We start from the raw sequence: 27,080 nt of genomic DNA, 5'->3' as shown, positions 1-27,080 counted from the left end.
ATGGCCGAGTTCCCGTCGAAAGTGAGCACGCGGACAAGCAGCCCCGCGCAGGGCGCCGGTCCCTCCGCCTTGTCGCTTCGCCCGGACCTGGGCTTCGTGCGCTCCCCCATCGGTGCGCTCATGCTGCTGCAGCTGGTGAGCGCGATCAGGGCCGCGGGGTCGGGCGATCCTGTCTGGGGGTTGGGTGTGGGGGCGGTGTTTGGGGGCCGAAGGGCTCAGGGGCTGCTCGTCTTCACCTCGGCTCAAAAGCGCGCAGACGCTCCATACCTGCCCGGGGCTGCCTCTAGGACGGATGCCCTGGAAAACTCCAGGCACCCTCTCATTATGAAATGCCCCCGCTGCAATTCCTACGGGCACCACCGTGCACCACGGACACAGTGCCCCCTCGCCAACACCCTATCACCCCCCACCCACCATCACCAACGTCGTCACTAGCGGTCACTCACTCACCGAAGTGCCCACATTACAATTAATGTGCATACCACGCACTCACTCTGCCAGGACAGTGTCCTCCAGCTGGAGGCAAAGTCCATTCTAAGTTCCACCTTCTGCCGGCCTCCCGGCGGCTTCGCGTGGCTGCACCCCGGAACACTGCCCACCTAATCGAGAGGACACATCCATTTCCCCAGAATATATACTTAGGCATGGCCCTGAGGCCGCTAGCGGAGGAGCCAGGTCGGTCTGGCTTTCACTGGGTGACCTGCGAGTTTCAGCCGGTTTGGTTGGGAAACCAGATGAACGACTCTTTTCCCTCCTAGACCCATAAGCAGACCCCAAAAGAAGCAGACATGGGGTGTTAACTTTCTCACTACAGTCCCTTTTGTGTGAGAGCTTAGGAGGTTGGGTGGTTGTCCCTGTGGGCGGCGTCCTCGGCATCTGGTCCATTTCAGAGACTAGGGTGCAGTGAAGACTCCTGGTGGCTCAGTTGTTAAAGCATTAAGCTGCTAACCGAAAGATGGATACTTGAACCCACGAGTGGTACCAGGAGAGAAAGATATCGCAGTTTGCTTCTGTAGAGATCTGCAACATTGGAAATCCTATAGGAGCAAGTTCTACTCCCAACCAGGGCAATGGGTTTGGGTTTGGGTTTTGGTTAGCTGGGCCAGGATCCTTTTCCATTACAATCCATCAGAAGGTCCTGTCCTGCTGTCTCATGTCAAGACTGCCAACCCCCAGCAGAAGGGTGGGGTGGGGCTACTGTTGGTGCTTAACCTGGAATCCAATCTGCCCCTCTGGTCACTGATAATTTCGGATTTCACAAATCTCTGTGACCCCTCCCTCTCTCCAGCCTAAGACTCTCCCTGAGGGGTGTATTTAAAATGTAGATTCTTGTAGCACACCTCTGGAAAAACATATGGAACTGGGTTTTTGAATATCAGCTATGGCTGCCTAGAAATCTGCATTAGAAATTCCTCTCCCTAAGTAATACTTTGGTTGAGATTCTCCACCCTGGAGATGGGGAGAAGCTCAGTTTCTGGACTGACTTTAGGTACAGAGCGCTGCCAGCGAAACACTGTGTGTTTGGTCTAGGGGGGACAATGTCAGGTGCCGCCTTCCGAGCCCTGGTGAGGGGAGTTGTTGCTCAGTGCCTTCAAATCCATTCTGACTCCTAGCGACGCTATGTAGGGTTTCTGAGGAGCTGCTGGTGGATTTGAACTGCTGACCTTGTGGTTCAAACTGTGTGATCCAGTGCTTATCCATTAGTGACATACCAGGTGTGAAGGGAAAGCCCATTGTAAATGAGCAGTGGAAGAGACCTCAGCAGTTAGTCTCCAGACTTCCCAGAGACTGGGAATGAGGGGGTGGGCTTCCTTTGCCCCCCTGCAATTAGGGGTGGAATGAGATGTCTTTTTTTTGCCAGCTAAAGCTTTTGCCAGCCTACTTGTTGGAGAAGCTGCTTTCTGAGTCCTTTCTCTGGCAATTGCAATTCCATTGGGTTTGAGACAAGGGTTTACCAAACAAGCACCAACATCTACAAGGAAGCTGTAATAGTAACATCAGTGGCTCTTATCTGTCAGGCACACACTAGGCTCCAGGCCTTTCCCCAAGTGCTATATTATCTCCATTTTACAGGTGAGGAAACTGAGGCTAAGAGGTCAGTTACTTGCCCAAGATTTCACAACCAGGAGTTTCAGAGCTGGGTTTTAAGCAGAGTGGTCTGCCTTTAATGACCCGTGCTCTTAATTATCACTCAGTTACGTTTCCAAGAACTATAGAGTCTGGTGTTGTCAAGGGCTGTTGGGAACCCCAAGCCTGTACTCCAGGAGCCATTGGCCACTTTAGGAGATGGCCTGAGTTTGGGCTTCTGGAGGGGTCAGGAATGGCTACATGGAGGAGGCAGTAAATGGAAGAGGGTAATGAATTCCCCATCCCTATGTTTCTCCAGGATTTGATGACGTGTTCAAAGTAGGGTGGGAGGAAGGGATTTGAGTTGGAAGGTTCCGGATCCTTGAGAAGGAGGCATGTTTTTGTCCAGCAAAGATTGTGTCCTGAAGAAAATTCAGAATTCTTCACAGGTGTTGGCCAGTGTTCACTGATTTACCACTCCACCTAGTTCAGAGAGAATACTAGATGGAGTATGACAGAGGAGATACAGTAATATACTTTTTAAAGTTGACGATGGAATTACGGGATCTACTTGTTAAGTGCCTTTGAGTTGGTTCTGACTCACAGTGACCCTGGATAGGGTTTCTAAGGAGCACTGATAAGGTTTGAACCACTGACTTGGTGATTCACAGTCCAGTGCTTATCCAGCAGTGCTACATCAGGACTCCAGAGGATCTACTTACAGAAAGGGAAACAAGAGATCTTTGTATTGGGACTCTTTAGTAAATTTAAAGTCATTGAGTCTGTTGAGCTTCCGAGCAGCATAGGCAAAAGCAAGTAAACAACAACAACAACAAAAAAACCCAGCACAAACAAACCTTTGCTGGATTTATCTAGATAGTCACCTAAGGAGATGTTGTTAAGTGCCATGGAGTTGGTTCTGACTTATAATGACCCTGTATAGGGTTTCCCAAGGAGTACATGGTGGGTTTGAACTGCAGACCTTATGGTTTACAGTCCAGTGCTGAAGTTGGAGAATCTTTTTTCTGCCAAAATTTATAACATCATTTGTAGGCCATACAAAATTATCAATTTAAAAATTAGCCTGCTGTTTTTGGTCAAACATGTAATTAACTCACCTCTAATCGGAACCGACTCGACAGCACTTAACAACAACAATGTGATGGCTGGAGTCCTGGTGTGGCACTGTGGGTTAATGCACTAGACTGCAAAGTCCATTTGAACTGCAAGGTTGGTGGTTCAAGCTTACCAGTCGCTCCTTGGAAACCCTTTACAGGGTTGCTATGGGTTGGAACCGACTCGATGACACTTAACAACAGCAACAAAATGTGATGGCTAAGGAGTCCTGGTGTGGTGCTGTGGGTTAATGCACTGGGCTGCAATGTCAGTTTGAACCAAATGGCTGGTGGTTCAAACTCACCATCCGCTCCATGGAAACCCTATACAGTGTAGCTATGGGTTGGAACTGACTCTATGACAATTAACAACAGCAACAATGTGATGGCTGCAACTACAGTTGTCGAGGCAGGACCAGACATTCCCTGCCACTGCTGTATAGGTTTTCCAAGAAGTGGCTAGTGGGTTTGAACCACCAACCTTGCAGTTCGCAGTCCATTGTTTATCCTGCAGCACTATACCAGGACTACTCCTAAGAAGGTAGACAAGTTTGAATGTATAAGAGTGAATGAAAAATGTCTGCACTCTGATTATATTAAAATGCCCATCTATGGCTGATGGCCACATTGAACGTGCACACGAAATGATTCTGTCGAATAGATGAGTGTCAGTGGGTTATGTGGCAAATCATTTGCAAATCAGCCATGGCTCTGCCTATGAAATAATCCACAACAAACTTTGGTTTCGAAAAGTTTGTGTGAGATGCGTACCAAAACAACTCACAGAAGCCAGACGCGTTTGGCCATGTGCAAGCAAAATTTGGACCGATGCTCAAAGGTAAAAGTTTCTTTAAAAAAAAAAAATCATTACTGTTGACAAGACATGGATTCATTACTACAAGCATGAGAGTCAATAGCAAAGTATGGAATGGAAGCATCCTTAATTGCTGGCCATGAAAAAGTTCAAAAGTTAACCATCAGCTGGAAAATTGATGCTTACAGTTTTCTGGGATTCCCAAGGGCCAGGATTGGAACACTATCAGTAAAAAGGTTCAACAGTGCTCGTTACAGTGAGATGTTTACTAAAGAGCTGAAACTTAGACTTCAGATTAAACGCAGAGGACTGCTATCCAAGGACTGTGTGATCTTGCATGACCAATGCACGTTTACACACCTCTGCCCACACAGTTGACACTCTGTTAAAGCATCTTCCCTATTGTTCTGATCTTGTCCCATCAGACTTTCACCTGTTTGGCCCCCTGAAGGCAGCCCTTGGAGGATGAAGATTCACCTTTGATGATGAAGTGAAGATAGCAGTCCATTTGTAGCTCACAGCTCAGCCTTAAACATTTTAAATAAGGGAATGTGAAAGCTTGTTGACAGATGGACAAAGTGTATTTAAAAACAACAACAAAAAGATTACATTGAAAAATGATGTATTTGTTTTTTCTAAAAGTTAATTAAGATAAATTCTACAGCCAGAGTGCAGATAATTTTTGACTCATGCTTGTCGATTTCTGCATTTGCACTTTCTGAGATTCTCTTGATCATCACAGCCTGGGAGTTTTTTTTCTGCAGATCTTTGGGTGGGTGGCAGGTGGCAGAATGCTGTGCATAGTTAGTCTTGTGCTTGTGGCAGTTCTCCAAACCTGAATGGCCATGAAGTGCCCACTTTGCTGTCATGTTTTAATGTCCTCCCCAAGTTCTGTGGAGAAGGATGATCTTCCCAGGGTTTACTAATGAAGAAACGACTCAGAGGGAAAGGACTCATCCAGGGTCTCATGAGTAGAACCAGGATCTTCGCTGAGATTGGCAATCCAAAACCTGGCTCGAGCTATTGTTTCCAGAGGAGGTGGGCCCAGTGTGCTTCCGAGAGGAAACTTCAGAAAGGCAAACTCATTGGGAGCCAGGGAAATTCCCCAAACCCAGACCCATTGCCACTAAATTGATTCCAGGTCTATTCCAACTCATAGCTACCCTTTTTGTTGTTAAGTGCCTTGGAGACAGTTCTGACTCACAGCCTCCCTATGTAGGGTTTCTGAGGAGCAGCTGGTGGCCTTGAACTGCTGACCTTATGATTAGTGCTTACCCTACAGCACCCCATCATAAAGATTAAGCCTTGGAAACCTGAGGGGAAACGTCTATGTCCTGTTCCTTGGAAACCCTATACAGGGTCGCTATGAGTCAGATCCGATTTAGCGGCATTAACAACAACATAGGGTAGTTGGAGTCCTGGTGTGGCACTATAGGATAAGTAGGCACTGAACTGCAGGATAAGTAGGCACTGAACTGCTAACTACAAGGTCTGTGGTTCAAACGTACCAGCTGCTCCTTGGAAACCCTATACAGGGTCGATGTGAGTCAGAGCTGATACTTACCAACCACTGAAGTATTTAGCTACGTGAAGATGGGGATTAGAAGGCTGTTTGTACAATGGCAGGGCAGTCAGAAGGTATTCTTAAGGCCCAGGACATGGACGCCATTTGAGTATCTTATGGCGGTAGGGTCATTTGTGTCTGTCACATTCAGCCCTTTCTGACCTACCTCTTGGGGTTGGGGGTGACCCTCCAGTTTCTAACTTGTAGCTGCCATGGTAGCACCAGGACTTCCTATGTGGTGCTGCGGGATAAGCAGTGGGCTGTTAACTGCCAGGTCGGTGGTTCAAACCCACCAACTGCCCCTCAGAGACCCCACATAGGGTCCCTATGAGTCGGAACAGGTTCGACATCACTAAACAACACCAATGGTAGCACCAAGACCCATGGAGCACTGATGAGCACATGCCTGGAAGCAGAGAGCTTTGAGTTCAGGCTATGCTGAGCCTCAGTTTCCTCAGCTGTGAATGGAGCTAACAGGGTTGTGAGGCATAAAGGCCATAATACCTGCCAAGCGCTTAGCACATTCTATGGTGGAATGGAAGGGTTGCTTATTGCTGGTTGAACTTCATATTATTTGGGGAGAGTTACTAAAGAATGAAATCTATTCCTGACCCAGAAAACCTCTCCTCAAAGATAGAAGAGAAAAAAGTTTTCTTATTATAATAAGCATTAAACCAGAATGTAATTCATTACAGGAAACCTGGAGAAGAACTTGAAAGGAATCTTAGCTATGTTAAAAAGAAGAAAAACACACTGGAATTTGAACATAAGGTTTATTCTGAGCGCTTATTTTTTATGCATATTTTGTTGCAGTAGGTTCCGATTCGTAGCCACCGTGTATAGGGTTTTTGAGGAGCGGCTGGTGAGTTTGAACCTCCAGCCTTGCTGTTCAAACCAACCTTGCAGTCCAGTGCATTATCTTGCAGGGCCACACCAGGACTTCATGCATATTGGGAGGTCATTTTAATTCCAGAAAAAGCAAGTGGCTTGAAGAAGTTAGGTGCAATGGGTTTTATAAAGGGAGGGAGAACTATAGTCAGAGGACCCGTCAACTTCCGCCTTCCCCTTTTGCTGAGACCAACTAGCGTCTGTTTACTGTTGTCCTGGATGTTAATAATTTGGCCTTCATCCTTCTGTGGTCAGTAGGTTTTTAAGACTTAAATTAGGAGGTAATGACAGCTCTCCTTTTCTTCTCTAGGATAAAACAGATTTACATTGTGTTAGGGACTCCTGGTGTAGTGCTGTAGGGATAAACACAAGATCGGCGGTTCAAACCCACCAGCTGCTCCTCGGAAACCCTGTACAGGGTCACTATGTGTTAGAATCAACTCAATGGCACTTAACAACAACAACAACAACAACAACAGCATTGTGATAGAGCTGTTTGAGTTTGGCTTTTTGCAGTTTGGATCAGCTTTTTCATGGTTAAGGAAAACCTTCAAATCAAAGAAAGTTGTTAATTTTTCTTGGGTAAGAAAAGTCTTAAAATCAAAGATGTCTGTTAATTTTCCTATTAAACATTTTAAAGTATTCTAGAGCAAGGATGTCAGTTTGAGGACTAAGGTGCACCTGACCCAAGCCATGGTATTTTTAGTAGCTTCACATTCATGGGAAAGTTGGATAGTAAATAAGGAAGATGGTAGAAGAATTGATGCATTTGAGTTACGGTGTTGAAGAAGAAGATGAAAAGTCCCATGGACTGCTAGAAGAACAAACTAATCTGCCTTGGAAGAAGTGCAACCAGAATGTTCCTTGGAAGCCAGAATGGTGAGACTTTGTGTCTCATACTTTGGATATGTTGTAAAGAGGGACGAATCCCTGGGGAAGGACAGCATGCTAGGTAAAGTGGAGGGTCAGCGACAAAGAAGAAGACTGCCAACAAGATGGATTGGCACAGTGGCAGCAGCTTAACAATGATTGTGAGGATGGCACAGAACTGGGCAGTGTTTCCTTCTGTTGGGCATTAGGTCGCCATGAGTCGGAACTGACTTGACAACACCTAACAACAACAAATAAAACTAAGGTGACCCATTACTTTTAAGATTTCAAGATAGTTGTTGATTTTCTAATCATGCTGGCCAGGTGACAGGGCAGGACCATCTGAGAATGTTACTCCTTCCATTGGTAGAAGAGGATCAACTGAAGTTACATTTCCGAGAGCTGGCTACCAGATTTTGGAGGAGACCTCTTAGGTTTATGTACTTTTCAAAGAGACAAAGAATCTACAAAGACAAGTTATCTAAGTCAATTCAGAAAGAATTACTTTGCTCTTTACAGGGAGAATAATATTTGTGTGTGGTGCTGTGGGCAGGAGCCCATGGGTCCTCTGAGTTATAGTTCTCCCTCCTCTTTATAAACCCCGTCGCACCTAACTTTTCAAGCCACTTGCTTTTTCTGGAATTAAAATAACCTCCCTATATGGAGTCCTGGTGTGGGTTTATTTGCCAGACTGCAATGCCCTTTGAACTGCAAGGTCGGTGGTTCAATCTTACCACGTGGTCCTCGGAAACCCTATACAGGGTCCCTATGGGTCAGAGCTTACTCAACAGCACTTAACAACAACAACAAGAAAATATGCATGGAGTCCTGGTGTGGCCCTGCAAGATAAAGCACTGACTGGAATGCAAAGTCAGTTTGAACCACAAGGTTGGCAATTCAAGCTCACCAGTCACTCCTGGAAAACCCCATACAGGGTTGCTATGAGTCAGAACCGATTTGACTGCACTTAACAACAACAGTGGCATAGGCCGAAAAAAGGGAAACCTATTCAGAATCCTAGTGTGGCTGGTATGGAGCTGTGGGTTAATGCACTGGACTGCAAAGTCATTTGAACCATGAGGTCGGTGGTTCAAGCTCACCAGCCGCTCCTTGGAAACCCTATATAGGGTCGCTATGGGTCAGAACCAACTTGATGGCACTCAGCAACAATAACATTAAGAATCCTAGTGATCATATGTTTACTTTCAGAGGTCTTCAGTGGTGTCTTCAACATGAGCTCGCAGACTTCCAGGGGCAGGGAGCTCAGTCCCTCTGAAGGCAGCCTGCTTCATCCTGTGCATTTGGGAATGCTCGTTGTTGTTGTTAGGTGCCATTGAGTCTGTACTGACCCATAGCGACCTTATGCACAGCAGAAGGAAACACTGCTCGATCCTGGGCCAGCCTCACTATTGTTGCCACGCTTGAGTCCATCGATGCTGCCACTTTGCTAATCCATCTCGTTGGGGGTCTTCCTCTTTTTCTCTAAAGTTCTTTATGGTGAGCCTGACACCCAGCTCTTCAGGTGGGGACAGGGCTGGGTCTGAATGTCCCCAGTTGGTTTCCTGGAAGGAAATGTGTAGAAGAGATTTTTTTGGATCTAAGAGATTTTAGGAGTCCTCAGTTGTTGGGGACTCCCAGGGCTTTCTACACCACTGAAATTTATGGGTTCAATGCTCTTTAATGCAGTATTCCAGGCCCTGTTTGCTCATCTGCCTTCCTTAGGTCCACCTTGACTGTGCACAGCCTGGGGAGGAGAGCGTGTGTTTTCATTATATTACATTTCATTACATTACATTTACATTACATTACATTTCATTACATTTACATTACGTTGGCTAGTGAAGAATACTGAATGCATGGACTGCCGGCAGAAAGAACAAATCTGTTGGAAGTACCGCCAGAATGCTCTTTAGGAGAGAGGATGGTGAGACTTCATATTGGCTACTTTGGACACGTTATGAGGAGGGACCAGTCCCTGGAGAAGGAAGACATCATTCTTAGTAAAGTTCTTACTGTTGAATGCCGTAGAGTTGGTTCCAACTCATATCGATCCTGTATAGTTTCCAAGGAGCAGCTGGTAATATGAACCACCGATCTTGAGGTTTAAACCAACCTTGTGGTCCAGTGCTTATCCTCCACCAGGACTCCTAGTAAAGTAGAGGGTCCCTGAGACCTTCAGTGAGATGGACTGACACAGTGGCTGCAACAATGGGCTCCCACACGGGAATTGTGAGGGTGGCAGGACTTCTATTGTACGTACGGTCAGGTCACTGTGAGTCATAACTGGCTAACAGAACTCAGCATTATACAAATACACTGTCCTTGAAAATATAAAGCTATTGAAGAGAAGCCTGATGCTTTGTGCCCACCAACTGCTCCAAGGGAGAAAGCTCCCCAAATCAAACCTATTAGAAGCTTCTTGGAAGCCCTTTACAGGGTCACTATGAGTCAGAACCAATTGTTGTTATTAAAGTGCCAACTCATAGCAACCTTGTATGGGGTTCCTGAAAGGTAGCTGGTGGGTTTGAACTGCTGACTTTCAGAACCTACCAGAGGGCACTTAACAATAACAATGACAATAAATTGCCGATAAAGCCCAAGCTTGCCTTGAATTACCAATGCTTTTCCCCAGGGTACCCTATTTTGAAAAGCTTTCATCCTTACACTGCTTTCTTTTTTTACAAAATATTGATAGTTTTATTTTGTACCCTTTGTGCAATAAATTGCTTCCCTCACATCCCGTGCATGATGACTCTTCATGTTACTGCTGAGTTACCCCCTGCCTTCTTACCTTTAACAGTCTCTCAGACTGTCAACCCATTAGCTAATTCTCTATTTTTTCTAAATAGTTATTTTACTATTTGAGAATGTTATACAGACATACAGGAAACATTTTTTAAAAAGTACCAAGGATAGTGTAAAATTCGCTCTCATCCCTGACCAGTGCCCCTAGTTGCCCTTGCCCGAGGCAACCAACATTAATTACTTGTGTATCATTTCTGGGAGAGTTGATGCATGACCTATATACTCAAAAAGCTACAGATGCCAGTACTGTGTGCTTGTTCTGGACCACGCTGTGGCTGTTTCCCCTAAGGGGCGTTTGTTCTTTATCAGCCCCTGTGGCAGTGTGTGTATCTCTCTTTTTTCCTATACCTTTATTAATTTCATAAAATAGGTAAGACATTGAGCCCTGGTGGTGTAGTGGGTTATACATAGGGCTGGTAACCATAAGGTCAGCTGTTCAAGTCCACCATATGCTCTGTGTGAGAAAGAAAGAAGAGTTTTGGGGTGGCACTGTTGGATGAACACTGAACTGCTAACCACAAGATTGGCAGTTCAAACCCACAGGCCACTCCTTGGAAACCCTATTTGTTGTTATGAGCCTTCAAGTTGGTTCCAACTCACAGCAACCCTCATAGAGTTCCCAAGGAGCAACTGTTTTCCTTGTCCAGGGGCTGGTCCCTCCTCAGCACATGCCCAAAGTACCCAATACACAGTCTCGGTGATTTTGAACCACCAGCCTTGCTGTTCAAACTGACCTCCTGGTCACTGTTAGTTAGGAGTGACTAGATGGCACTTAACAATGCTGACAATGCTCAAGAATAAAAAACAGTAGTAAACAGTAGAGAGGAAATCTCCGCCTCGCTCTCTCTTTGATTAGAGCCAATAGGCTTTATGGAATCCTGGTGTGGCGCTGTGGGTTAATGCGCCAGACTGCAAAGCCGTTTGAACTGCAGGGTCGGCGGTTCAAGCTACTCCTCGGAAACCCTATAGAGGGTCGCTATGAGTTGGAACCGACTTGACAGCACTTGACAACAACAACAACAATAGGCTCTATGAATTCTACCTCCCCATTCCTGGTGTGGCACTGTAGTTTAATGCACTGGACTGAAAAGTCAGTTTGAACCGCAAGGTCGGCAGCTCAAGCTTACCAGCCGCTCTTTGAAAACCCTATACAGGGTCACTGTGGGCCAGAACCGACTTGACAGCACTAAACAACAACAGCCACAATTCTACTCAAGGGACATATTCTGTCCCATGTTTTCTTTTTCACTTAACAAGGTGTGATTGTTGGTGGCGGTTATATGCTGTGGAGTCGGCTCCGCTCCTAACCACCCCTCATAGGGTTTCCAAGGCTGTAAATCTTTACGGGAGCAGAAAGCCTCATCTTTCTTCTGAGGAACGGCTGGTAGTTTCGAATTGTTGACATTGAGGTTAGCAGCCCGATTCGTAACCACTACGCTACTGGAGGTCTGTCTATTCTCTTGCCTCAGGATTAAAAAAAAAAAAATTGCAGTGAAAATATACACACCAAAACATGCACCAACACAGCTTCCCACGTTTCTAATTCAATGACATTAACATGTTCCACTTATCACCATTATTAGTATCCCTTTACAAAGGATTCTACCACTTTTAACATAAATGCTGCTCCTCCTAAGCAAAATTGGACATCTGTGTGTCAGTCCAGTGTATCTTCATGATACTCCGTGTTGTGTTGTGGTGGCTGGTTTGTGTTGACAGACCCTAGGGATGTTTCCATTCCTTTGCTTGATCACTTCCTACTGCAGTGAGTCATCTCTCGGGAGTGCCCAGTGCCGGGGGCAGTGAATCTGCAAGTTAACCTTTCCAGAAAAGGGGAGTGAACACTAGGCAGGAGGGCACGTGTGCTTGTGATTTGGGTCAAGATTACCAAACTGCCTCCATAGGGGTCACAGCCATTTGCTCCCCATCTCTACCCCAGCCACAGCATGACTCCTGGTCGGTGTCTGTTCCCCATAGCCTCCTAACATGTGATTTCTCTCTGCTTTATGTTCCCAGTTTGAGAGGTTAAACAGAGTGGATCAGTGTGGCAGTGTTTTGCATTTGTCTTATGAGTGAAGTTGACTCCCATTTCCCTCTGACTGAGCGCGGGATTCTGACTTTGGGGTGGTTGCCCTGGCCCCATGGCAATTGGGAATGGACATGCTGGCAGAACATGGGCAGGCCCCTCCTATTTGTGCTGGGATCAGAGGCCAAGGACTCCCTCAGAAGCCCAGGGAAGGAAGGGCAAGAAGCTAGGATGGTGGGAACTGTAAATCAAGTAGGGCGAAGAGGGCCCAGTGTGTGAGCTGCTAGGGACAGACCTGGACCTGTTCTGGAACATTCCAGCTTTAGTTGGGGGAGAGGGGAGGGTCAGATTACAGATAAGCGTTTCCACACCTGTCACTCCGTGAAATTAGCAGGATGGGCCCCCATCCTTGAGTTTCCTTGAAGTAGAGGAGATGGGCATAGAGTTTGCTGAAATTCACCCAGAACACTAGTACCAGAGTTGGGGCTAAAACCAGTCTCAGGAAGGGCATCTCCTGGGAGTGTGCTGACCCTCACTTTAGTCTGTTCCTTAGCCCCTCTCCCAGCAGGCGGAGGCCGAGGCCTCATGAGGCTAATGAAGTTCCATAATGGAGTTCAACAGGCGTGTGGGAGGATAGGGGTCTACTTGGGGTGCTACCCACCCCACCCTTGGATGATGAGAACTGAAGCTTCCTATATCTTAACCTGCCTTGGGTTTAGGATCTGCCCCTGTCCCTTCTCTGCTCTGGCCTCTTATGCGTCGATGCCCCTTCCAAACAAATTAGTGGCCAGGTGAGTGTCCCTATCTCCTGGAAGTTGGAGTTCTGGTGTACCTGGTGACGGGGAGAGGAGCTCTAGGCTTCTCCATCTGCTGAACCAGAGAATGATTGGGCCCCTTAACTTATGGGTATGATCTTGGGCCAGGCTCAAATCTTCTCATCTGTGAAAGGGCATAACTGACGTATTTTACTTGCGAGTTGGGGCCCTAGGATTGAAGTGTACTGGGAGCCTGGCAGGGTGAGTGATGGGCTGGAGTTAGGGACCTGCGGGTTGGTAGTGGGGGATAAGACCTTCCCTGGGAAGTCCTGTGTGCATGAAGGGGTCTTGGTTATGGGAAGGCTCAGAGGCTTTCTGGGGGTAGATCAGGAGACCCCCGAGGAAGGGGAGGAAGGTGAACTGGTGGGTACATAAACTGTGGCTTTCAGGGACCCGTCTTGGAGGGTTGCCCTGGGTTCTGATACAGGATCCTGCAGCTGCTTTCACACCTGGCTACCCTCTGGCTGAGGGAGGGCACCTGGTCTCTGGTCCCAGAGTGGGAATAGGAACCTGGGTGGGAGCAATGCGCTGGACTGCAAAGTCGGTTTGAACCTCAAGGCCGGTGGTTCAAGCTCATCAGCCACTCCTTGGAAACCCTATGCAGGGTCTCTACTAGTTGGAAACGACTCTATGGCACTTAACAACAACAAAGGAAACCACAGGGAAGTTAGTTGTGGTGGCTTTTCAACATGGGTGTCAGGTGTATGCAGGGGCTAGAGGACCTCTGGGGGCATATCAGCCATTGGGTAGATGTTCAGAACTTGGGGGTCTTAGCTCTGAGACTCAGGCTCTGGGAAGAGCAGGAATAGGACAGAGGCCATGTTTAGAAAGCCCTAGTGTGACCCAGGCCCTGAGAAGTAAGGCCCTAATGGGGAATTGGGTGCGGGTGGGGATACTAGCTGCCGTGTGCCCTTGTCGGAGCTTAGAACCATTACTGATTGAAGCTAGACGGTATTGGCCAGGGGAGGAGTTAAATACTCACCCAGACCCAGCAAGCCTGTGGCTGGGCTTGGGGGTCTGATTCTGCCTCATGCAGAGCTGGAGGCTAACAACCCCAGTGCTCAGTGGGAATCCCAAGGTGTCTCTCTCCAAGCCCTCCCTCTGCACAGGGTGGGGGTGGTAGTATATGTGGGGGTGTTGTGGTCACCCAGGCGCCTGGAGCCTCTGTCCCCTGCCCCTTTGTCTCCTGCAACACAATGGGTGGCTTTTTGTCCCCATAGAGTCCCTTTCACTGCAGGGAGATGGGCCAGGGTGGGGGGGTGGAGGCGGGACCCAGCCAGGCCAAGTTCTGAGTGTCCTGAGGCACCCAGATGTGTCCCTGACTGAGGGGCAGCCCTGGGAAGAGTTCTTTTCAAAGCCCTGGGCCTCAGTTTCCTGGAGGGTACAGTGGGGAGAAGGGAGTACCTGGGGCTGTGGAAGGAATGTTTGTCTCCTCCACCCAGCCCTGTCAGATGTCCCCAAGCAGGCTGGCGCTGGGCCTTGTCCTCATATTGTCCCTCACACAGTTCATCTAGTTGCCAATGTTTACAATGACTGACTATTCCACTTTAAAATCCAGATTTCTAGCATCTCTTGTATTCTTGTTGGGATGCTGTAGGATAAGCCCTGAACTGCTAACCGCAGGGTTGGTGGTTCAAACCCACCAGGCTCTTTCCTTGGAAATCCTATACAGGGTTGCTATGAGTCTGAACACTTAACAGCAAACATCTCTTATAATATCAGAAGTTTTAACTAATGTAGGTAGGATAAGCATTGGATCGAAAGGTCAGTTTGAATTTCAGGGTTGACAGTTCAAATCCACCAGCCACTCCTTGGAAACCTTATACAGGGTCAATAACAAGGAGAAGCTAATGTAGTCCTGTGATCCACCCAGACAACAGCAGACAGCTCTGCAGCGTACCACAACCCTATTGGCCCACCGTGGTGGTTTCGGTTCCCTCCTCAGCTCCACGGATCGAGGCTCCTTCCCTCTGGAGGAACTTCTCCATTGGCCACAGAGCTGCCTGACAGTCCTCACAGGTGTCTCCATTTTACCTGCACAACGTAACCTGTGAGGTGGCCTTTGTGATTGTCCCTCCAAGCTCTTTCATTTGCCAAATGAGGAAACTGAGACCAAACAGGCTAGTTTCTGGCCTCTCTCAAGGCCACAGAGCAAATCTATAAAAGGGCCTTGCCATTTGTGACCCTTGCCCAGGAGGTGGGAAGGTTGAAAAGGAGTGAGTCTTTGGGTAGGAGACAAGCTAGTTTTGCATTCACGGACAGGTAAAGTCCCTTCCCCACGGGAAGAGAGAACTTCGGGGTCCCTTGGACAATGCAGGTGTTGAATGTTGTGACTCAGACTTAGGAGAACCTTGGATAACCTCCTAGCTATTGTGGCACTCTGGGTTAATACGCCAGACTGCAAAGCCGTTTGAACTACAAGGTCGTTGGTTCAAGCTCACCAGCTGCTCCTTGGAAACTGTATACAGCGTCACTATGGGTCAGAACTGACTCAACAGCACTTCACAACAACAACAATTGTAGACTTGAAGCCTAAAAGGGAGAAGGGGTCTGCCTGCCTCAGGGCTGGGCTGTATTTAGGGCCTCCCTGCTGCCCTATCTGTAATAAGGATGGGGCCAGTTCCACTCTTATCTGTGCCTGGTGCTTGAGTTTAGATACGTTCCTTACCCCCGGGAGACCTCATACCCCTAGGAACAAATGCAAGATCTTCACCTTGGGCATGTATTGGTAGTTTAGCCTATGTTGGGTGCTGGTCTAAATATCTGGCATATGTTTCTTTATTTAAATCTCAAAACTTCCCTGCAAGGTAAGTACAGTCCTAGCCCCATTCTCAGGATGAGGACACAGAAGCATAAAAAGGAACATAAACAACTTGCCTGAGGTCACACAGCTAGTGAGCTGCTAGGGTCTCAACCCAATCTTGAACACAAGCAACTGGTGCCAACATCATATCATCGATGTAAAGGTTAAATAAAATCATGACATCGTGATCGTCAAAGAGTAGTTAAGAAAGATAAGACCCAGAAGGGAACACCTCCACGCAAGCTTGGGCAGATGGACACACAGGTAAGAGACAGAGGTGAAGACAGAGTTCTGCTCCTCCCCTCCTTTAGCTCTTTGCTCAGATGTCTCCCACCCGGGGAGCTTACTCTTTTCTTGGCCCTTTATCTGAAATTGCCTGCCCACCTTATCCCCTTCTCAGCTTCCCGTCACATCCAGCACATACCCTGCCCTGCACTCGTGATTTACTTGTTCACTGGGTTGTTCTAACTGCTCTTCCAGTAGAATGGCAGCTCCATGAGGGCAGGGCTTTGACTTAAGGATTGGTTGAATGCCTGTGCAGGGCCCTGAGCGCGCTTAGCCAGGATGTTTGGCTGGGAGGTGAGTTTTCTTGGGAAGGAAGGAGAAGGGGGTCTTGGCACATTTCTTCATCCTCCACCAGCTGGGAGGAGGCTGTTGTGTGTCTCCCTAACTATCTTCCTCTAAACTGGGGTAAGCCTCCCTACACCCACCCCCTCCATCCCCCCATCAACACCCTTCTCCCAGCTAGGCTCTGGGTCCACAGCAGGTGGGAGGGACTGGATGCATGGGCCTCAGCTCCCCTGAGGGTCATCAGATGTGAATGAGCAGGGTATCCCCTGGGCTGGGCACACTCTTGGGGACAACCAGGAGGAACCAGACAGACTGGTTCAAGGGCAGGAACTGAGGCGGCTCCCTGGGCACAGGGCCAGGCCAGCACGGCCAGAAGGAACTAGGCATTCCCACCACTAATCCACCCACTTCATTGCCCAGGGGTTGTGCCTGCTGATCTGGAACCCAGGGCTGGGGCTGGAACCGAATTCCCAACCCGGTCCCTCCTACTAGCAGAATGTCCTCATTTTCTTGGTGGCGCAGTGGCTAGGGGGCTCAGCCCATACTCTGCTGGAGAAAGATATGGCCGTCTGCTTCCATAGTGATGTACAAACTTGGCAACCCTATGGTGTTCTACTTTGTCCTAGAGAATTGCTTGGAGTTGAAATCAGCTCGGTGGCAGTGGGTTTTTAGGTGATTTACAATGAATGCCCTGAAGGTTGCAAATCTCTAATATTCAATTGCTAACTGAAAGGTTGGCTGTTCGAGTACACCCACAGGCACCTCAGAAGAAAGGCCTGGTGATTTATAGTTGTACTCTGAAGTCAGTAGACTAGTTTTCAGTTTGCCTTACCCCAGGTGTCAAAGGACAGCCCTGAGTTCAAACCCTGCCCTTGTCCATTGTTGTTAAGTACCAACGAGTTGGTTCCGACTCATAGAGACCCTGTCTAGGGTTTCTGAGGTGGCGGGTAGGGAGGGAGCCTTGGTTGCACAATGGTTAAATGCTCAGCTACTCATCAAAAGGCTGGTGGTTTGAGCCTACCTTTGGGCTGCTAACCTCAAGGTCAGCAGTTTGATGCTACCAGCCATTCTGTGGGAAAAAGATGACACTTTCTGCTCCCGTAAAGATTCAGTCTGGGAAACCCTATGTAGAGTCACTATGAGTTGAAACGGACTCCACAGCACACCATCACCACCACCAGCAACTCTGAAGGAGAAAGACTCCTAGCGGTCAGTCAGGATGACAGCCTAGGAAACCCCATAGGGCAGTTCTACTGAGTAAGAATTAACTCATCTGCAAACAATGTTACTTAGGAAAGGATTCAACAAAACAAGGAATGGGAAGTCATTCCCTGGTACCTGGCACAGAGAGGAGAGTGCCAGGTGACCACTGGGACCAAGTCTATTTGGATAATACAATTGATTGGTTGCATGAATGCAAATGGAGTCCTGGTGTGGCACTGTAGGATAAGCACTGGACCACAAGGTCGGTTTCAGCCACCGGTTCAGTGGCTCAAACTCATCAGCCGATCCTTGAAAACCCTATACAGGGTCTCTATGAATCAGAACTGACTCGACAGCACTTAACAACAACAACATGAGTCCAAAGCCTGACTTGGACCTGTTGTGATTTTCAGTTCACTGCCTTTTCTCACTTCATTTCCTTTCAATAAGCTGGAACCAGGCAACAGGATGGCACCTGAGACCCTGTAGGAACTTGCTTGAAGTGAAAAGATAATTGTTTGTCTTTGATATGCCCCTTCTCACCTGGGGAAGACACTGTGATCAGCTATAACAGGAACATTTGTTTTCTTTCAGAACAGTGGCCTAACTCAGCTCTGGGGGCATCCTTGGTCACCTCAATGGGTGGAGGAGGCTGGGGGTGAGACCTGTTCTGAGAAACCCTACCCCTGTACAATGGGCCCCCCAAGCTATTGCCTGGCCTACGTGTACTTAGTTATTTGATATTGAGTCCATTCTGACTTATAGTGAACCTGTACAAGGTTTCCAAGGAGCAGCTGGTGGGTTTGAACTGCCAACCCTGTGACTCACAGTCCAGTGCTGATCCTACAGCGCCACACCAGGAGACCTGCTTGTGCTTAGAGGACAGTGCCAATGGGACAGCTGAGGAGAGGCAGCGAGTCTGTCCACTAGGAGGACTGGACAGGTGCCTCTTTGAAAAAATAAAAGCAACCCTTATGTTGCACCCACTATGTGCCAGGCCTTATCTAAGTACTTTATGCACTTAAACTCATGGGTCCTTAAAGTAACTCTGAGGAGGACGTGTGGTCACTATCTCATCTCACAGGAGGCAAGCAAAGCACCGAGAGGTCACACAGCTGGGGAAGGGAGCAGGGTGTAGAACAGGTAGTCAGGCTCAGAGTCCATGCCGTTAACCCTGGTCCCCTAGAAGAATAGGGGCCCATTCGCCACTTGGAAATAGGACAGACAGACCCACCTTAACCTGTATCACCTTCTGTAAGGACAATTAAGAGTCAGAGACTAGGGGGCATGAGGGGTCACCCTGAGGCCTTTGTGACACTTCTCTGCTGTTCTTTGTCCCAGCTCTAGGATGTGCTGGTGATTTGGGCATTCTTGCAGCAGCCGTTACTGGACCCCTCCCGAGGCCAGGTGAAGGTCTTATGTCCTGTCCTGGGTGTCACATGTCACCTAACAGCCACAGCACTGCCCTGGCGAGCTCACGGCTTGGTCTTCCCTGCTGGGCCATGTAGGCACAGAAGAGGGTTCTGGAATCCACACTGGAGGAGCAGGGGTGTCCTGATGCATCTGTTCCCAGCTTAGAACCGAAAGGGGTTAACGTTGCCAGGCGGGACCCCCAGCATAGTGCCTGGCATACAGTAGGAGCCATTTGTTGACTGAGAAGTGCTTTCCTATGTATGGCCAAGGCCTGGGGCCTCTGGTCTGTGGGGGCTCTGGAAGACTGTTGTCCTCTCTTGTCCCTCCAGGTGCTGGGACTGCTGGTGTGGGCCCTAATTGCTGACACTCCACACTACCTGTACCCAGCCTATGGCTGGGTGATGTTCGTTGCTGTCTTTCTCTGGCTGGTGACAATCATTGTCTTCACCCTCTACCTGTCTCAGCTGCACATGAAGTTTGACATGGTGCCCTGGCCGCTGGTGGTGAGTCTGGGCAAGGTGTGGGGATGGCTGCAGACCTAGGCCCTCTGGCTTCTGGGCGTGGCTGACAGGACTCCGTGACCTGTCCTAAGTGAGAAGTGGGTTCGGAATTTCTCTCTGTAGCGGGTATCCTGTGGGGAGCACATGTGGGAGAAGGGTTGGTGGTGTGGGGTTCCGAAACTAGATAAGCCAAGAAGAATGTGGGGGCAGAAGTGAGGGCCTCGCAATTTGATTCATAGGAGACTCTTTTTCCGATCTGGTGGGATCAGGATTCGAGCTAGCGTTGGAGTAGGTCTTTCCAGCTGCAGTTGGAGGCCAGAGTGAGCTGGGGAGAATTACCAGGCTTAGAAGCAGCCCGGCTGTCTACCCAGCTGCCTCTATGGCGAGGGCCCTGAAGCCTCCTCAGGACCCAGGACTGAGCTTGAAAATAAGAAGTACCCGGGTCAGACACAGAGAAAGCTGCTGTTTGCTTTTTTATTTTTCATTTTCCCTGACCTGGAAAACCCCTGCAGCTGGGGTCTGAGGCTTTCAGTGAGCCGAGAGGCAAGAGAGGCACATGACTGGAAGGCACGCAATGTCGGGACTAGGCAGCATTGTTTGGAATTCAAAGTCTTTTTAAACAGAGGAAACGTGAGTCATCCTCAAGACAGACCGGGTTTGTTAGCTCTTGACATCACATTACTAGTGGGTGCTGGGCTTGGAGAGGATCCTGGGGCCAGGAGGAGGCCTGGCTTCCTGTTCACGGTCATTCTTTGGGGTATTTCACATGCACTGATGGGGGCTCCTGCCACAGCTGTGGCTGCCCAGGTGGCAGAACAATGTTCCTTAGGTTCCTCGACCTTTTGACAGGCAGGCAGGCAGGCAGGCAGGCAGGCAGGCAGGCAGGCAGGCAGGCAGGCGGCCCAGAGAGCAGAAATGCACCTGGTGAAGGTTAACTTCAGGCTTGCCAATTTGGGACCATAGACCCCCCACTACAGGGCCCAGGCAAGATAGATGAGTGAAATGAGCTGAGCTGGGAGACCCACCTGTAGTCAAGGAGCAGCCTCTACTCAGAGCCAACAGTGGCTAGTGAAGCTGTGTTTTTTTTTACAGTATTAGATGAAATCTTCAAGATGCTCCTGGTAGTGTAGTGGGTTACGAGTTGGGCTGCTAACTGCAAGGTCAGCAGTTCAAGTCCACCAGGGGCTCCACAGGAGCCAGATGAGGCTTTCTGCTCCTGTAAAGATGTATAGCCTCAGAAATCCTACACATTGTTGTTCTGAGCACAAATTGATTCCAGGGCACACCACCATCAGATGAAATCTTCAGGTTTTTACAGAAAATCTCCCAGATAAAAAATAGTGGTAATTGGGGTGGGGGAGGGGAAGGAAAATATGTCTCCAGTTTGTAATCTCTGGTGAAGACTTTAACTGACTCCAAGGGGTCACATGGTTCTGCTTGTCTGGAGGTGCTGGGAGAGGGGAGGAGTCAGCTGAGGCTGTAAGATTTTCTGTAGGGACCCGTGCCTGGTGCTAATTGTCATCTCAGGGACCATCCCTCTCTAGTGGGAGGCTCAGTATCCTGCTTAGAGTGTTTGGGTGCTCCAGGGGTCTTGCCCCTGGTATTTGTTCTGGGGTGAGTGCTGCTACTGGGAACAGAAAGGGCTGTCGGGGCAGTGTTTGGACATGGCCTCCATGTTTCTGCATCTGGTGTAACCAAAGGAAGTGCTGAGTCATGGGTGGGCCATCAGGAATGGTTTTTATCAGGTGTCTCCAAGTGGCTCCTTTAGGCCTTCTCATCCTCCTCCCTCTATTCATGTTCTTGCTTTGAACCTCCCAGCTGACCCAGCTTGGTGGCAAATGCCTCTTGAAGTCGTTCGGTATGGGGATGGCCCATTCTGACTCCTCTAAGGGGGTGTACTAGAGGGAACCAGGAGGTTCCACCAATGTTGAAACTGAAGCCTGTTTTCCTCCATCACCCCACCAGTTACTGATCTTTAATGTTGGTGCTACCACCCTTTATATCACGGCCTTCATCACCTGTTCCGCTTCAGTTGAGCTGACATCCCTGAAGGGCACCCAGCCGTATAACCAGCGTGCAGCTGCTTCCGTGAGTATGATCCCCTCAGGCTCCCTCAGCAAGTCTACATGGCAGACGGCCAAGCCCCTCAACTCACACTGCTCCCTAGTCTGAGGCCAGGCACCTGCCACCTCCTGAGTAGTTAACACTTGTCTTCAGCGGCTCCTGGAGGAGCATGTGTAATGCACAGGAAAACACTGATGAACCAAAATGCTTGGGAAATGGTTTGTAATGGCTAATGGGATTGTTGAGTCCTGTTGTGGCACCACTGTAGGATACACATTGGACTGATAACCGCAAGGTCGGCAGTTCAAATTCACCCAGACGCTCTCAGGAACCCTAAACAGGATCGCTGTGAGTTGGAACTGACTCAATGGCACACAACAACAAATGAGTTTTTTGGTGAACTGTTGAACTTTGCTGCAAATTATTGTCCCACACAATTTAGGATTAAATACCCTGTTGAGGAATCTGCTAAAAAGCAGGACCCTTACCCTTGAGAAGTATACATTTAAAAACCTTTTGGGTTAAACCATTTTAGGGGATTCAGGTGGTAACTATGTCACTGGTATTTCAAATTCCAGTAGGGCCACCATGGTGGATAGGTTTTAGTGAAGCTTCGAGATTTAAGCCAGGCTAGGAAGATGTGGTCCGCTCCTGAAAACTTAGCCACTGAAAACCTTATGTATAGTGGTGGAACATTGTCTGAAATGGTGCCAGAAGATGAGCCCCGCAGGTTGGAAGGTGCAGTCATCCTTAATGATGTGGATGGAGTAACGCGTTTGGTATCTGCTGCTGTGCCTTAACTCAAAATGAGATGAAATGGCTGCAAATAGCCATTAATAATTGGACAGTGGAATGTATGTATCAGGAAAATTGGAAGTTGACAGAAATGAAATGGAACGCATAAACACTGATATCCTAGGCATTATTAGTGAGTCCCAGTGTGGCACTGTGCGCTACTGCGCTGGATTGCAAAGTCGGTTTGAACCGCAAGGTTGGCAGTTTAAGCTAACCAGCTGCTCTTTGGAAACCCTATATAGGGTTGCTATGGGTCAGAACTGACTTGATAGTACCTAACAACGACTACAGTGAGCTGAAATGGACAGATATTGGCCATTTTGGATTAGATAATCATGATCTATGGAGTCCTGGTGTGACACTGAGGGTTAATGCTCTGGACTGCAGGGTCATTTTGAACTGCAAGGTTGGTGGTTCAGCCACTCCTTAGAAGCCCTATACAGGGTCGCTATGGATTGGAACCAACTTGAAGGCACTTAACAACAATCATGATCTACTATGCCAGGAAATGACAGACTGAAGAGGAATACTGTCACCTTCATTGTCGTAAAGAACAAGATCTATCATGATGTTCAAGACCATCAAAGAATAATACCTACATACCTATATAAGGAAGACCAGTGAATATGACTATTATTCACATTTATGCAACAACAACTAATGCTAACTGAGCCCACTGCCATCGAGTTGGTTCTGATCCATAGTGACCCTATAGGATAGAGGAAAGCTGCCCCAACAGGGTTTTCAAGGCTGTAAACTTCACAGAGCAGACTTAGCTGCCACCTGCAGAGTAGCTGGTGGGTTTGAACCACTGACCTTTCAGTTAGCAGCTGAGCTCTTTAAGCAGTCTACCACCAGGGCTCCTTAACAAAGATGAAGAAATTGAGATCCTTATCAACTTCTAAAGTCTAAAATGGACAATTATGCAATCAAGATGCAATGAAAACTACTGGTGATTGGAATGTGAGCGTTGGAAACAAAGCAGGATTGATAGTTGGAAACTCTGTGCCCTGGTGATACAACTGACACTGGAAATAGCTTTTTCAACAACATATACAGTGACTATACACGTGGGCCCCACCAGATGGAATACACAGGAATCAAATTGACTATATCTGTGGAAGAAAATATATAGAAGCTCAAAATTATGAGTCAGAACAAGGTCAGGGGTCAACTCTAAAACTGACCACCAATTGCTCATATGCAATTTCAAGTTGAAGCTGAGGAAAACTATGAGAGCAAAGTGTACTTGAATTTAGAGATCATCTCAAGAGCAGATTTGATGCATTGAACACTAATGACCAAAGACCAGACAAGTTGTGGGATGGACACCAAAGACATCATACACAAAGAAAGAAGATACTTAAAAATTCAGGAAAGAAAGAAAGAAGACTCTGAAACTTGCTCTTTTCTTCAATGTAGAGTAGCTAAAATGAATTGAAGAAATGATGAAGTAAAAGAGCTGAACAGAAGATTATTTGTTTAAAGAAAAGATTTTAAAGTGTAGCGTGTAAAGACAAAGAATTATAATGAACTGTGCAAAGACCGGGAGTTAGAAAACCAAATGGGAAGAACAGTCTCAGCATTTCTCAGGCTGAAAGAACTGAAAAGTAAAAATCAGTATGCAAGATTGAGGGATTCTCTGGGCAAAAATACTCAACAATACAGAAAGCATAAAAAGAAGATGGAAGGAATATAGTGTCACTGTACCAAAAAGAATTGGTCAACATTCAACCATTTCAGGAGGTAGCATGCAATCAAGAATCAATTCTATAAAAGTCATCCAAGCTACACTGAAGGTATTGGTAAAAATCAAGTTTCCAGGAATAGACAAAATACCAGTTGAGATGTTGCAACAGAAACAATGCTGGAAGTTCTCACTTGTCTATGCCAAGAAATCTGGAAGACAGCTACTTGGCCAACCAACTGGAAGAGAACGAATTTAAAGAAAGGTGATCCAACAGAACATAGAACTTATCAAATAATATCACATGCAAGTAAAATTTTGCTGAAGATCATTCAAAAATGGTTACAACAGTACATTGACTGGGAACTTCCAGAAATTAAAGCCAAATTCAAAGAGGATATGGAACAAGGGATATCACTGGTACTGCCAGAGGATCTTGGTTGGAAACAGAATACCAGAAAGATGTTAATTTGTGCTTTATTGATACTTGTGTGAAATATAACAAATTATAGATAACATTGCAAAAAAGGAATTCCAGAACACTTGATTGTGCTTATGTGGAACTTGTACACAGACCAAGAAGCAGTTGTAATAGAATAGGGGATACTGCATAGTTTAAAATCAGGGAAGGTATGTGCTTGAATTGTATCCTTTCACTGTACTTACTCAGTCTGTATGCTGAACAAATATTTCAAGAAGTGAGACTATATAAAGAAGAATGTGGCATCAGGATTGGAGAAAAATTAATTAACAACCTGCAACTTGCAAATGACACAATCTTGCTTGCTAAAAGTGAGAAAGATTTGAATCACTCATTGATAAAGATTAAAGACTACATACAGCCTTAAGTATGGATTATACCACAACACAAAAAAAGAGAAAATCCCCACAACTGAACCAATGATCATCATTTCAACATAGTGATAAATGAAGAAAAGATTGAAGCTGTCAAGGATTTTACTTAGATTCACAACCAAAGCCAATGGAAGCAGCAGTCAAGAAATCAAACAATGTACGGAATTAGGCAGATATGCGGCAAAAGACCTCTTTAAAGTGTTAAAAAGCAGAGATGTCACCTTGAGGACTAAAGTGTGCCTGACCAAGTCATGGTCTTTGCAGTCTTAACAAATATTTCAGTATGTAAAAGTTGGACAATGATTAACAAAGAATAATTTAGACTTTCTGAATTAAGGTGTTGAAAAAGAATATTGAATATAACCTGGGTTTCCAGAAGAATGAACAAATTTGTCTTGGAAGAAGTGTAGTTAGAGTGTTCCTTAGAGAGGATGGTAAGAATTCATCTCACATACTTTGGACATTTTCTTAGGAGGCATCAGTTCCTTGAGAAGGAAATCATGCTGAAGAGGACGACCCTCAAAGAGATGGATTGATCCAGAGGCTGCAACAGTGGTCACAAATGGATCAGTGACTGTGAGGAAGACTCAAGACTGGGCAGTGTTTTTTCCTCTTGTCCACTGGGTGATTATGAGTCAGAACTGTCTCAATGGCAGCTAACAACAAGGCACTCACAAGATCAAAATTGGGCTCCGAGTTAAGTGGTGTGGAAACATGTCTGACACACCAGCTCCGATTTACTCCACAAGGCCACACATGCATTGTGTCACAAGATGGTCCTGACTCTCCCTTTGAGGAAGAGAAGACAGACTTACAAGTCCCTTTTGACAGGCAAGGAAGCTGAGGCTCAGAGAAGTGAAATATCATGCCTAGAGTCATGGGTAGGATAATATTAGTCAGGCCTTGGGTTTCCTGACCCTTCTGGGTAAAGATGTTTTGAAATCAGTAACTCAGTCACAGGGAAGCAAACATAGAGCTTTTGAATGTGGCCAAAGGTGGAGTCCTGGTGTGACGCTGTAGGGTAAGTATGGGACCACTGTGCTATTTGAACCGCAAGGGTGGTAGTTCAAACTCACTAGCTTCTCCTCAGCAACCCTAAATAGAGTCACTGTTAGTCAGAACTGACTTGATAGCACTTCGCAGCCCGATTCGTAACCACTACGCTACCAGAGCTCCTTAACAACAACAACAAAAGCAGCAACAACAAAGATGTTAGTTTAGTAGTATAAGTGGATTCCAGAAAATTCCTAGGGTGACCATGAATGGCGCCTTGTAAAAAAATTAATTTCCTGATATGTAGCTAGAATGAGCGCTGTAGGATAAACACTGGACTGCAATGTCATTTTGAACTGCAAACTTACCAGCAGCATCTCAGAAACCCTATATAAGGTTGTTATGAGTCAGAGCTGATTGGACTGGCACTTAACAATAACATGTGCCTAAAATAGCTCCTACGGCTCACTCTTATCATATTACCTGGTTTAAGGTTCCTCATAGTCCTTAACCACAATTTGAAATCCTTAACCACAATTTGAAATACCTTTATGTGACTATTAACTATTTCCAGCATGGAGTGTTTGCAATGCCAGAGCCTGGGACCCATCAGCCCCACAACAGTTGATGGAGTATATGGCTATTTGGCTAAGTGTGATTTGGTGTGACCTCTACTTGTTCAGGTTAGTTGTGGGGGCTGTTAATCAAGGTTTTATTTACCTGTGTCTCTCTCCGAGCATCTGGTTGGTGCTGGTTTCGCTGCTCCCCTCTTCCTAGGGTGCCCCTGAGATTGACTCAGCCTTGGTACCCTTCTCTTCCAGTTTTTTTCATGTTTAGTGATGATTGCCTATGGAGTGAGCGCCTTCTTCAGCTTCCAGGCCTGGCGAGGAGTGGGCAGCAACGCAGCCACCAGTCAGATCGCTGGCAGCTATGCCTAACCCACCCGTGCCTGTGGCCCACTGGGGTTGAAGGCTGCAGCTGGTTCACAATTCACAAGCATGAGGCCTGAGCCCTGCAGGGAGCCACATGGGCTGGGACTATACTTGCTCACCAGACCAGCTCCCACAACTCTAAGAAACAGGATCCTTCCTCTGGTTTGACCCAAGGTGGCTCGGAGCAGGCTGGAAACAGACCAACGGTGGAGACTTCCTCCTCAGCCCCCTTATTCAGGGGAAGATGACGGGGGATCTGGGGTTCTCGGTGTCTCTGCATTGTCTGTAGAGGACATTAATG

The 27,080-nt window shown here is 47.2% G+C and overlaps 1 protein-coding gene across 1 annotated transcript; it reads left to right on the top strand.

Annotated features, from left to right (window-relative positions):
• On the top strand, nucleotides 1–26,785 carry PLLP (plasmolipin). The gene is made up of 4 exons (XM_006863556.1): nucleotides 1–135; nucleotides 19,283–19,456; nucleotides 21,419–21,541; nucleotides 26,669–26,785. Exons 1-4 carry the CDS (start codon nucleotides 1–3, stop codon nucleotides 26,783–26,785), a joined length of 549 nt encoding a protein of 182 aa, XP_006863618.1.
• Nucleotides 26,786–27,080: the final 295 nt, after the last annotated feature.

The sequence above is a fragment of the Chrysochloris asiatica genome, unplaced genomic scaffold, assembly GCF_000296735.1.
Source record: "Chrysochloris asiatica unplaced genomic scaffold, ChrAsi1.0 scaffold00055, whole genome shotgun sequence".
NCBI lineage: Eukaryota > Metazoa > Chordata > Mammalia > Afrosoricida > Chrysochloridae > Chrysochloris > Chrysochloris asiatica.
This window is presented reverse-complemented; position numbering and strand designations above follow the sequence as displayed.